This window comes from Medicago sativa, chromosome 8 (genome assembly GCF_051527215.1).
Source record: "Medicago sativa cultivar Bolivia chromosome 8, Bolivia_mono, whole genome shotgun sequence".
NCBI classification, from domain to species: Eukaryota; Viridiplantae; Streptophyta; class Magnoliopsida; order Fabales; family Fabaceae; genus Medicago; species Medicago sativa.
The window spans coordinates 53,465,836-53,477,861 of record NC_140756.1 but is presented as its reverse complement, the minus strand read 5'-3'; the positions used below and the strand labels follow the sequence as shown (position 1 = coordinate 53,477,861).

The following is a 12,026-nucleotide window of genomic DNA, read 5'->3' as shown; positions in this document are numbered from 1 at the left end:
AATCCATTCCTTATCTAAAGGAACATCTATGCAGGCGAAGCCGTATTCTGGAGCTGTTTTCTTGTCTTGTAGCGTGGACACAAAACAGAGTAGTGGAGAACGTGGTTGTACAATTCGTACAAATGTCAACGCTTTCGTCCAAATTGCAAGCACATGCCTTCAAACACCTTTGAAATGACCGTTGCAAAATTCCACTAATCCTTTGTAGCATTTTCGAATCCAATAGACAGCTTTTGCAGTGATAATTCTTCAATTCTTGAATCTTTGCAAATCCAGTTGATATTCAGCTTCTAGTGAAATAGCTTCTGATGAGGCAGCTTCTGATGATGCAGCTTCTGATGATATGACTTCTGCAGCTTCTGATGATGCAGCTTCTGATGATATGACTTCTGGACCTCTTGTCTTCAGGAGCACTATTCTTACTTCAGAAGCGACTTAACTTCAGGAGCACGTTGCCTTCAGGAGCGTCCAAGCTTCAATTATGTTGTTTCCTTTGCTCTTTATTTGCTCATTCAGAACCAATGATGATGTAACTTTTTAATTATGGTCCTGTACACTTGAACAAATATTAGCTAGTCCAATTTACAATTTTTAATACCTTGTTATCATCAAAACTCTTTAAGGTTCATTGTTAAACACATTTTGTTCCAACACATTGATGTTGAAGGAAAACTGAAAAGAAAAAAGTTTGATCAGAAGGCTAATCGTGAAATTATAGCCGAAATGATAATTACACATGGTGCACCATTTAATATAGTTGAGTGGAAGGTCTTCAGAAAATATCAGAAGTTTATGAACGAGGAATGTAAGTGGATTTCTAGAAATACCATTAAAGCTGATGTAATGGAAATTTACAAGGTTGAGAAAGAAAAGTTAAAGTCGCAATTGGCCCAAATTCCTGGGAGAGTATGTCTCACTTCTGATTGTTGGACTTCCTGCACAAATAATGGCTACATTTCTTTAACTGCTCACTTTGTTGATGTGAATTGGAAGTTGAATAGTAAGATTCTTGCATTTTCTCATTTAAAACCCCCACATTTGGGATCCCAACTAGCATTGAAGGTTATGGAACTTTTACGAGAATGGGGCATAGATAAAAAAGTTTTTTCTCTCACTTTGGATAATGCTTCTGCAAATGATAACATGCAAAACTATTTGAAAGAACACTTAGGACTGTCAAATAGTTTGTTGCTTAAGGGAGAGTTCTTTCATATCAGATGCTGCGCTCACATCTTGAACCTCATTGTTCAAGATGGATTGAAGTTAGCAAGTGATGCATTGCAAAAAATTAGGCAAAGTGTTAATTATGTGAGGGCATCAGAAAGTAGAACAATTCAATTTCTTAATTGTGTTAACAATGTTGAAGGGATTGATACATCAATTGGATTGAGGACGGATACACCAACTCGATGGAACTCAACATTTATAATGCTTGAGAGTGCTCTTAATTATCAACGGGCATTTTATAGCTTAAGTTTGTGTGATCCAAATTACAAGTTCTATCCAAGTAGTGTTGAGTGGGATAGAGCTGAAGTAATGTGTGACTTTTTGAGGCCATTCTACAATATTACAAACTTAATATCTGGTTCTTCCTACCCTACATCAAATTTGTATGTAAGAGAAATATGGAAGATAGAGGCTCTTTTGAGTTCAACTATGGCAAGTGAAGATGTTGTGATCCAGAAAATGGCCACAAAAATGAAAGACAAATATGACAAGTATTGGAGTGATTATAGCATGGTGTTGAAATTTGGGGCTGCACTAGATCCAACAAAGAAGCTCAATTTCTTGTCATTTGCGTATAAACAAACTGATCCATTGCACGTTGAAGAGAAGGTGAAAGTTGTGAGGGATAATTTGACCAGGTTGTATGGCGAGTATGTTAAAAATGGCAGTCATTCCGATTCTGATGCAAGACATTCAAATCAAGCACAATCTTCATTTAGAGGAGGCAAGGCAAAGATGACAAAGTCATTGTATGTATGCGATGTAAGTTGTGTTTAGTTTCATTTTTTCAATTTACAATGTTCTTAATTCATTTGCATTTTTATTTGTCAATTTACACGATTCTTAACTCAATTGCTTTTTTATTTGGTAAGAGTTTGAAGAGCATGAAAGCCAAGCGGTTACGGTTGCGGGAACATCTGAACTTGATATTTATTTATCCGAGCAAAGACTTCCACCATCAATTGGTTTTGATATATTAGCTTATTGGAAGGAGAGAAGTCGTAGATGCCTTGATCTTGCAAAGATGGCTTGTGATGTACTAAGCATTCCAATAACAACTGTGGCCTCTGAATCCGCTTTTAGCATTGGTGCTCGAGTTTTGAACAAATATAGAAGCTCTTTGAAAGATGAAATAGTTCAGGCTCTCATGTGTGCACGTAGTTGGCTGCATGGTTTTGATGGTATGGTTTTAATTCAAGAATAACTATTTGCAATTAAATAATTATTTATATTACAAGTTATGATATACTACCATTTTTTTTTTGTAGAATATGATAGTGATAGTGATGAAGAAGAAGATAAGGAGGAAGTCATCATACAAGAAAATATGGATTTTTCACAAGAAGGAACAAGCCATTAGCTCCCTGTTATGAATTTTGATGGTATGTTGTGTAAATTCATATATTTTGTTCCACTTTTAGAAGCCTGTTGCGGTGCTGTTTTGTTTCTGTCAATTGTGGTCTGTTGTGTGACTGTGAGGTGCGGCTGGTGCCTTCTGGTGTGTTTAGCAGCTTCTGCCTTCTGCTGTGTTCTGGTGTGTTTAGCAGCTTTTGCTGTGTTCTGGTGTGTTTAGCTTCTGCCTGTTTTTTAGCAGCTTCTGGAGACAATTTATGTTGCACTTTATAGCAGTTTTTTAGCTTCTGCCTGTTTTAAACTTTATGTTGCACTTTTGATTGTATTATTGTGGATTTGAATGTAATTTGCTGACAATGTCTACTTTAATATGTAATATTTGGCACCTGACAAATTAACATTGGTAAATTGGGAAAGTTTAGCATTGATTTGTATTTTTTAGTGTAATTTTTTAATTAAACGATTTAAGTAACCGGCTGGCCCGAAAGCCCGTTGCCCGTAAAGGGCCGGGCTTGGACAAATATTTTTGAGCCCGATTATCTTCCGGGCCTTTTTGGCCCGGCCCGTCAAAGCCCGAGCCCGTCATGGACAGGCCCGACGCGGGCCGGGCAGCCCGTTTTGACAGCTCTACCTGGTAGTAAGTACTTAGGAGGTGACATTACTAGGACTGAGTAGTAACTCTGTTGAACCTAAAATGTAACTGGTTAGTAATTAAGGAAACAAGCGTCTTCGGGAAATAAACCTAGATAGAACGATTCTCTTAAGAACCTTAGTAAGGTAGACGAGATATGGATGCCCGTTTGTAGAACTACTAAGAGCGGAGAGATTGTGTGCTATGAGTGTCATAAGATTCATAAATGAACACTCCGTGTCCGTCTTTCCGCTCTTTTTTATTGCGTTAACGTTTGAAAATTATGAACGCTGTTTTTTTATGAAATTTTAATTTAGATTAAAAGTAAAAATATAAATGTTTTTTGTTTTCAAAGTACAGCAAATCAAACTAACTATGATTTTCTATTTCAATGAAACAACAATATAACAAAAAATATATAATCTAAATGTTTTTTTTTAATGACACGAACAACAATCTCTATCATAAAAAAAGTTGTTGTTTAAGGGTATAATTGGGATAATGAAAAAATAAGTATAGATACAATCATATAGTTTGTTACACTTTTTAAATGATAAAGGAAAAAACTGGACATTTGTGTTTGTTACACTTCTATTTTAATATTTAAATATTTAAATTTATTCTTATCTATTTGTTAGTGTTTGTATTAAAAATCAAGGGCATTTTTTAAAAGAAAAAATCCAACGCAAAAGTGCTGAAAGGTGTAGTTTTCTTTATATATAGTATAGATATAAGAGTTTGTTGACATAAACCACGAGAATTAAAAAAGTTGATAACAATATTAAATCTGTTAACAATTTTTGTTGATATAATTATGGGTATACTAGTAAAACAAAATAACAAGTTTGAAAATTTAAAAATGGTTTTATAGTAAAAAGTTTGAGCGAGAAAAAAAAAAAAAAAGAGATCTTATATTTAAGAACAGAGAGTATTGCATAAACTTTGGTAAAAAAAAAATTGCTTACACTCTGATATGAACTTTTAAACAATAAAGTAATTATTCAAAAAAAAAAAAACAATAAAATAATTGAATGGCTGTGACTACTTTTCTGTTTTCTGTAACTGAAAAAATTAACAAAAGCATAATGCCAAAAAAAGAGAGGGATGACAAAATGGTCAGAATCAATGACTGCGTTTAAAACATGGAACCCCTGCCAAAGTAACTGCCAAGCAACGCTCTTATGATCAAAAGGACCACATTTTTGTAACATACTTGGTAATGTCACCCTTATAAAAGCCACTCCCACTACTATGATTTGCAACATAAATTGATCAACACAAATATCTTGTGAACATTCGATAGATATAGGCAACAACAAATGAAAATGGCATTGAAATCGACAATCTCATTCACATTTTTCTCTTTACTCGTGTTAGCACTAGCGAATGGTTCTAATGCAGGCAAAATTGCAATCTACTGGGGCCAGAACGGAAACGAGGGCACGTTAGCTGAGGCTTGTGCCACAGGCAACTATGAATATGTGATCATAGCCTTCTTACCGACTTTCGGAGACGGCCAAACTCCAATGATTAATCTAGCTGGCCATTGTGATCCATACAGTAATGGATGCACTGGCTTAAGCTCAGACATCAAGTCATGTCAATCCAAAGGCATCAAAGTATTGTTGTCAATAGGAGGAGGTGCTGGAAGCTACTCAATTGCATCCACAAAAGATGCAAACAGTGTAGCAACTTACCTTTGGAATAACTTCTTGGGTGGAAAATCTTCGTCTCGCCCTCTTGGTCCTGCTGTTCTTGATGGCATTGATTTTGATATTGAAGGAGGATCAAGCCAACATTGGGGTGATCTGGCCAGGTACCTTAAAGGGTACAACAAGAAAGTTTACATAACTGCAGCTCCTCAATGTCCATTTCCTGATGCTTGGATAGGAAATGCACTTACAACAGGACTTTTTGATTATGTTTGGGTACAATTCTACATCAACCCTCCTTGTCAATACAACCCTGATGCATTTACGAACTTCGAAGATGCGTGGAAGCAGTGGACATCAGGTATCCCTGCAAACAAGATATTCTTGGGGTTACCTGCTTCTCCAACGGCTGCAGGAAGTGGCTTTATTTCTGCAGATGATCTTACTTCTACTGTACTTCCAGTTATTAAAGGTTCTTCCAAATATGGTGGTGTTATGTTGTGGTCTAGGTATGATGATGTTCAGAGTGGTTATAGCTCCTCCATCAAGAGCCATGTGTGAAATCTAAATTTATGTGGTAGTTATGTATATGTAATACGTGATATTTATTTGTGTCCTGGTTGGTGTATGTTCAAATATCTATGTCTATATAATATGAAGATGTTTTGTTAAAATGAATTCTAATGTTGAACCAAGTTCTGGTCATCTACACGATTTTAACAACTATTTTGAAGGACTGGAAACTCAAACAATAATAATTATAAAAAAATATGTCATTAATATTTTCCAATTCAATTGCTATGAATCAAAGTAGTTAATTTCTTTGATAGGGGACAAGTTACAAAAGGAAAATTCCTCATTGACCAAAAACTTACAGCACTAAGCCACTAACCAATAACCTCTACTTTTGACTGAGCGAATGGAGGACCTGTTACATCTTACGTGAATAGGAAAGGTAAACTAACCTCACATGTTATCAAAATCATATTCTCCTCCATACTTAACGCAAAAAACGAGGAAGCTGAACAAACTAAAACATTGATCAACTTGCCCTTCGCTCACAAGGTCTTCCATTGAACCCCATAACAGAGTTAAATTCTTCGTGACAATATTGCACAGGCAATTACATTTTAACCAAAGACACAAGATCCGGAAACCGCCTTTGCTACAGTTGTGTTTGTCTCTCTTTGGACCAGCTAGTCAAGCCAGAAGTGATGTCAAATAAGGATTACCTCTCCCTTCCCTGTACATCCCTCCACGTATCATGTTATGTCAAGTCAGGAGCTTGGAACTGTTTAAGCAGTCCCTGGCGGAGATGGAACTGCCCTGTGCCGGAATAGCTTCACCAATGCTCTACGTTCACAATCCTGCATAGATTGAAGACGGACATTTTTCGTTAAATACCAATATATTCATTCAGCGATAAGGTAGTTTATTAGTGATTAATACGCCTTTTGATGGAGATCACATAAAACATGAAGAATAGTATATATGCATGATATTAACACACACAGCACGCGCACACAGAGCGAGGGAGAGAGATGGTGTAAAAATTCACCTTGAACATATATAGCTGTAATGGTCTATCGGGATTCATTCTCCTGAGTTTCAAATAAGTATAAGCAAAGCTTAGTTGATCACGGGATGTAAATCGATCAACTTCATTGAACCAAAGACATGAAAATAAATTTGACATTGGTGTGTGTGCCCTGACTATAAAGGAACCCTCGGGAACATCTGCAACATGAAAGACTCAGTAGTTGGAATCGGAATCGTATTATGCACAAGTAGAGCCAACAAAAATCCATAATGAACAAAGAAGTGAAGGATACACACAGCTCGGAAGAGGATTGTGGTTTGATGGTTCAAACTTGGGGAGGCCATCAGACTCGTAAAAGTTAAACTGTTCATCAATTGCTGTGTGGTTGTACTTATTTAACCGCTTATTCTGAAGTACCTCCTCCCAGACACTGTGACGATCATAATGATTTGAAATGGCATATTCTGCCTTCCTTCGCCACAAAAAATATTCAATAATTAGCATAGGGTCAGAATTGAGTCGCATCTTGCTGTCAAGCCAAATTGAATACCTGCCAAACAAGTATTTTCAAACAATATTAAAGTTGAGAACAGAATTGAAGAAATTTGGATGCTAGAACAAATTGTTAGACCTACCTAGAATTTGGGAAGAGGCGGTGTGATAAAAATTTTGGCACCTTGCCAGTTCTTCGCATGTCCTCATACGGCAAATTTTCTACAACAACTACTTTCCACAGGCCAATGTAACCTCTTTCATCAGGAGGGTTTCCTTCTGATGAAAGTTTGGACAGTGTTTGATCATCCAAGAACATAACAAAACAAACATTGTCCTTTGAATATTGACTGATCTGTGGCAAAGAGGCATACATTAAATTTTATATATAATATAATTAAAATATGCTTTATTTATAAATTAAAGATGTAATGCATCAATGATTAATCTTCCAATTAAGTATTATAATCACATAATCCAAGTGGATATTTAAGTTCCACTACAACATTTTTATGACAGGAAGATCCACTACAGCATAGCATGTAATAATATTGTAAAGTTGCTGTCATGTGACTACGGGTTCAAGCCCTAGAAACAGCCTCTTGTGTAAAAAAATCAGGGTAAGGCTTCGTACAATACACCAAATGGTGGGACCCCTTCCCGGACCCTGCGTATGCGGGAGCTTTGTGCACCGTGCTTCCGTTTATATGTAATCAAAACTTAATAGTAAAACTTGCAAACAAATATATTTTATGAAAACTAAATCTATTGAAATGGAAATTTTTTGAAGTGAATATTTGTTTGAGAGATTAAAATCTGCATTCTGCAAGATTCTCCTCTTTCTTATTAGTTTCTTGTAACATAGATAATCTGACTCAATATCTTCTACATGCATATTACTTTTCTGACTCTAATAATTGGAAGATTTGTAACTAATAGGACTTTTTGATTCCATTTCAGCATCTTAATCTCAAACAAAGCCTTGACTTAAACTTTTGCTTTTTGTATCGATAATGCAAAAAACAGAAACGAAAAAAAAAATAGCTGAGTTACCAGTCTACTTGTAGGCCTCCGAAGAAAATCAGAGCTTCCAAAAATGCATGAAGAAACTGCAACCTTACAGCTCGACATGTATGCTCTATCTTTTTCATCTAAATCAAATCCAGTGCTTGGATATCCCGGTGGCCCCTTGACAAAACCACAATGAATTGTCTGGTTTTTCACATAAAATGAATTTTCTCTTTCCTCTAGAGTTGGATGCCCTCCAAATCGAGGTTCAAATAAATCATTTTCCATTGTTTTTTCTTCACGGTCAACATAGTCTAGAGAAAACCATGTGAAGTTTATATAATTTTTAGGTTCAACAAGGCCATCGACTGATTGCAGAAGTCCAACTTCACAAGGAAAATCTGAAAGAATTGAGTTTAAGGAAATTATTGGAGGCAAGGAATATAGTTAATACTGAGCCAGCTTAGTTAGGAACATAAATTCAAATAATCAGGATAGATTATAGACAATGTTGATTTACTCAACAAAACTCTAGAATCAGAAGTGATGTAACCATGAAGTTAAAAATCTCAGGTTTTAGCTTTGTTCATTTTCATTTGGAAAACACCACTTGCGATTAACATATACTAGTAATCAACATATACAGAAGCACACATCATTATCAAAATGCTAAAAATTATGATGTCAAGGAAAGTATCAAGGACAGATGCATAATCATGTTTTGTCGGCATCATGTGATTATGTAACACAGTATTTTGCATTTTGTCTTGACTATAAGAGAAGTATAACTATCACAGTCCTAAAAGTGCTCCACTGTCTGAATGGTTATTTTTTTTCCAATTTTTTGTTTTTATAGTTGCAACAGTTTGATAGCTTCTCATTTATTTATGACTTTGAAAATAATGCAAATAACTCATCTATTATCCAATGTTTCAGTACTTTCTTTCACAAACATTTTTCGTACAATGGATATCTCAATAAATCATCATTTTAGGAAGAAACCAGGGAAGTGGAAACTACATTTGGTGGCAAAGATAGGATACATATAAATAGGACAAGAGAGTTCAAAAAGACTGAGATAGGATATGAGCCGGATAAGCTTTAATCGTATCCAATATTTGATAAGCATCAGATAATTTATAAACAGTATTATGTTATCATATTCGCACATTTGAGGTGGAACGCAAACGACAAAATTATCCTTTCGACTAGTAGGCAAAGATGGGGGTGAAGTATCGGGAAAACAGAATCAGGAAAGTGTCGGATGGTGGCGGCGGTGATGTAGGATGTCAGGTGGCAACGAGCGAGGTCTTGGGTGGAGGTGGGTGAGGATGTCGGGAGGCAGAGGTGGTGGTAGAGGCTGGAGAGTATAGGTTGATAGGTGGTGCCATGGGGAAAGAGAAAGAACAAGAAAGAACAGAGGATCACAGATAAGGGTGGAAAAAAATCACTATTCTATCTTGTTTATTCTAACCCAGCTACCATTTAGGATAAAATTTACACTAATGAGTAGTATAGAATAAGCCTACATGATAAGCTTATCATTTTCCATTGCCTCAACAAACCCTAGATGATAATAGGATAAAATAGGCGTTCGTTCAACTTTAAATTCACAAAACATAATATAATGATAAATAAGTTGCAAAGCATGGCTCTTACGCTTCCGACGCTTGCTTTTAGGTGGCTTTTCAAAGTTGTCTAAAATATTATCCTCTTGTAGGTTACGTTCTCCCGGAAGATCACGTGATATTGAGAATCTAGATTCAATTTTAGCTGCAACAAAACCATTGGAAGAAACACAAGTGAAAATTCAGCTAGTTGAATTTTTCAAACACATATCTGACAGTATTTGTATATAAGCTTACAAAATATCAGGAAGAAATTCCCATGTCTCTGTCCTCACCTTGTACAAATTTTTTCAGTCCATAAATAGTTAAAAATATTGAAAAGAGTGCCAGGAGGAGGAAAATCCATCGCAAAAGTCGGTGTTTAGTGATGATCCTTCCAAACCTTCTACCACGACGTGAAACTTTAGAGCCATGATCACTTTTACCAAAAGAATTGAAAGCTGCGTCAATGATGATTCTTCTCTCTGGAAATAATTCACCATAATTTCTCAGAAGAGCCATGCCAGAGCATATTCCAAAATTCAGACATAGACCAAAATATCTGCGAAACAAGCAAACAAAAAAAAAAAAAAGCTTAAAATTCAACAAAAAAAATGATAACAAACAACAATCAATCACCTATGTTGACCATCCATAATCAGTGTATACTAAACTCATACAATACAACAACACAAATCTATGTAGCACTGACACTTCAAATGTGATTACATCAATTAATTCATTTTTTTCAAATTTTTACTTGTGTCACATGCTATGAAGCATATATACGGACACGGACACCAGATACGACACAGACACCGACACGCCAACAACGCTAATAATTTGGAATCACATAATTCAGTGTAATTATATGTGTCCGGTGTCGTGTCAGTGTCAGGACACGTGTCCGACACGTCTCATTCGAAGAGTGTCCATGCTTCATAGGTCACATGTCAATGTTGTTGGTATTTAACACCTAGAACACAATACCCTCTAACAACACAACGAGAGGTCTACAATAAAATCAATGTATCTATGAAGCTCAAAATTTCTAAACCAACAACCATCCTGATCCTTCTAGCCCTTCAAAGCAGGTAACAATGGCATGAAATTAAAAACATCAATGCAAAATGCCACTAACTCATATCAAAACCAAATTAAAAAATGAAACTTTTGCAATAACTATCACAAAAATTCCATTTTTTTTCATTAATACACACAAATTTTCATCCATTCCGCAAGAATCACTGGATTATACATTGAAATTATAAAATAAAATAAAATAAAACATCACATTTTAAAAATAAAAAAATAGCATTCATTCCCTCACATTAGATAAAAAAAAACAGAATGATAAAGACAAAGAAAAAGGTTAAATTGAATGAGTAAAAAAAGAAGGAAGAAAAACTTACCAATGCAGAACATTGAAAATCATCCGAATGAAGAAGGTGTATGATGGGGTGATGTAGCGGCAGAACATAGAATAAAAATGAGGGTGAATCGAATAATAATATCACGATCCCAACTTTATTAAAAAAAAAGTTTATAATTTTTGGTTTTTTTTCGCAGATGTTGATCTTTTACGGAGCTTTTTATTTGATTTGGTTTCTGACACCGACAGTGGAAAGCAGCGTTAATTGTGGGTTGGGTAGTTACTCACTGTCGACGCGTCGGTGATTTCTTTTTGGGTAAAATATGTTTTTCGTCCCTGCAATTATAGGTCATTTGAATTTTCGTCCCTGAGCTTACTAATCCTCCCATTTCGTCCCTGTAAAAGTTAATCACTTGAAATTTCGTCCCTCTCCCCTTTTAATCACTGCCACGTCAGCAAATTACCAAAATGGCATGTGAATTGACGAAAATACCCCTGGCTTATTTTTTTTGTTTTTTTCCTTCAAAAATTTTTTTCCCAGCTTTTTCCCGAATTTTTTTTACGATTTTTTCTCCGAAAAATTTCAGTTTTTTCAGTTTTAATTTTAATATTTTTTTCCGAATTTTTTAATTATTTTTTCAGATTTTTTTAATTTAAAAAAAGAATTTTCAAAATTTTGAAATTTTTTTTAAGGAAAAAAATAAGCCAGGGGTATTTTCGTCAATTATCATGCCATTTTGGTAGTTTGCTGACGTGGCAGTGATTAAAATGGGAGAGGGACGAAATTTCAAGTGATTAACTTTTACATGGACGAAATGGGAGGATTAGTAAGCTCAGGGACGAAAATTCAAATGGCCTATAATTGCAGGGACGAAAAGCATATTTTACCCTTTCTTTTTTTACGATTCTGTGCTCAAAATTTGTACCCTCGTCCTCTTGGTTGTTTGGTTTGTCTTTTGATTATGATTCTGTCTCAGTTTCACCCTGCCTTAATTAATCGCCTTTTACACTTACTAGACAATCGACTCGTGCTGTCGCACGGGTCATATCGACTATAATATACAAAAATAAAATATATCATTTTATAGATTTGAAAAGACAATCAAGGGTACGAAAACTATGTCGCCGATATTACTTTCAGATA

General features: G+C 35.4%; 2 protein-coding genes across 4 annotated transcripts; one reads left to right on the top strand and one right to left on the bottom strand.

The window, feature by feature from the left end:
- Window positions 1–4,465: 4,465 nt before the first annotated feature.
- On the top strand, window positions 4,466–5,568 carry LOC146899518 (acidic endochitinase-like). Its single transcript, XM_085733497.1, has one exon. It carries the CDS (start codon window positions 4,531–4,533, stop codon window positions 5,422–5,424), a length of 894 nt encoding a protein of 297 aa, XP_085589623.1. The 5' UTR covers window positions 4,466–4,530; the 3' UTR covers window positions 5,425–5,568.
- Window positions 5,569–5,621: 53 nt separating this feature from the next.
- Window positions 5,622–11,007, bottom strand: LOC146899517 (transmembrane protein (DUF616)). Of its 3 annotated transcripts, none has more exons than XM_085733494.1 (8): window positions 10,923–11,007; window positions 9,807–10,072; window positions 9,563–9,676; window positions 7,949–8,304; window positions 7,039–7,250; window positions 6,700–6,953; window positions 6,422–6,600; window positions 5,622–6,230 (listed from the first exon to the last, which is right to left on the bottom strand). In XM_085733494.1, exons 2-8 carry the CDS (start codon window positions 10,030–10,032, stop codon window positions 6,159–6,161), a joined length of 1,413 nt encoding a protein of 470 aa, XP_085589620.1. In that variant the 5' UTR covers window positions 10,033–10,072; window positions 10,923–11,007; the 3' UTR covers window positions 5,622–6,158. The 3 variants fall into 3 exon arrangements, with proteins under 3 accessions (XP_085589620.1, XP_085589622.1, XP_085589621.1); XM_085733496.1 differs by having other exon boundaries at window positions 6,700–6,875; XM_085733495.1 differs by having other exon boundaries at window positions 9,807–9,995.
- Window positions 11,008–12,026: the final 1,019 nt, after the last annotated feature.

Coding starts and splice junctions, on each gene's coding strand:
- LOC146899517 (XM_085733494.1), bottom strand. CDS start 10,032: ATGGCTCTTCTGAGAAATTATGGTGAATTATTTCCAGAGAGAAGAATC. Junction 9,677..9,806: donor ACTGAAAAAATTTGTACAAG/GTGAGGACAGAG, acceptor GTTTTGTTGCAG/CTAAAATTGAATCTAGATTC. Junction 8,305..9,562: donor TAAAAGCAAGCGTCGGAAGC/GTAAGAGCCATG, acceptor CAATTCTTTCAG/ATTTTCCTTGTGAAGTTGGA.
- LOC146899518 (XM_085733497.1), top strand. CDS start 4,531: ATGAAAATGGCATTGAAATCGACAATCTCATTCACATTTTTCTCTTTA.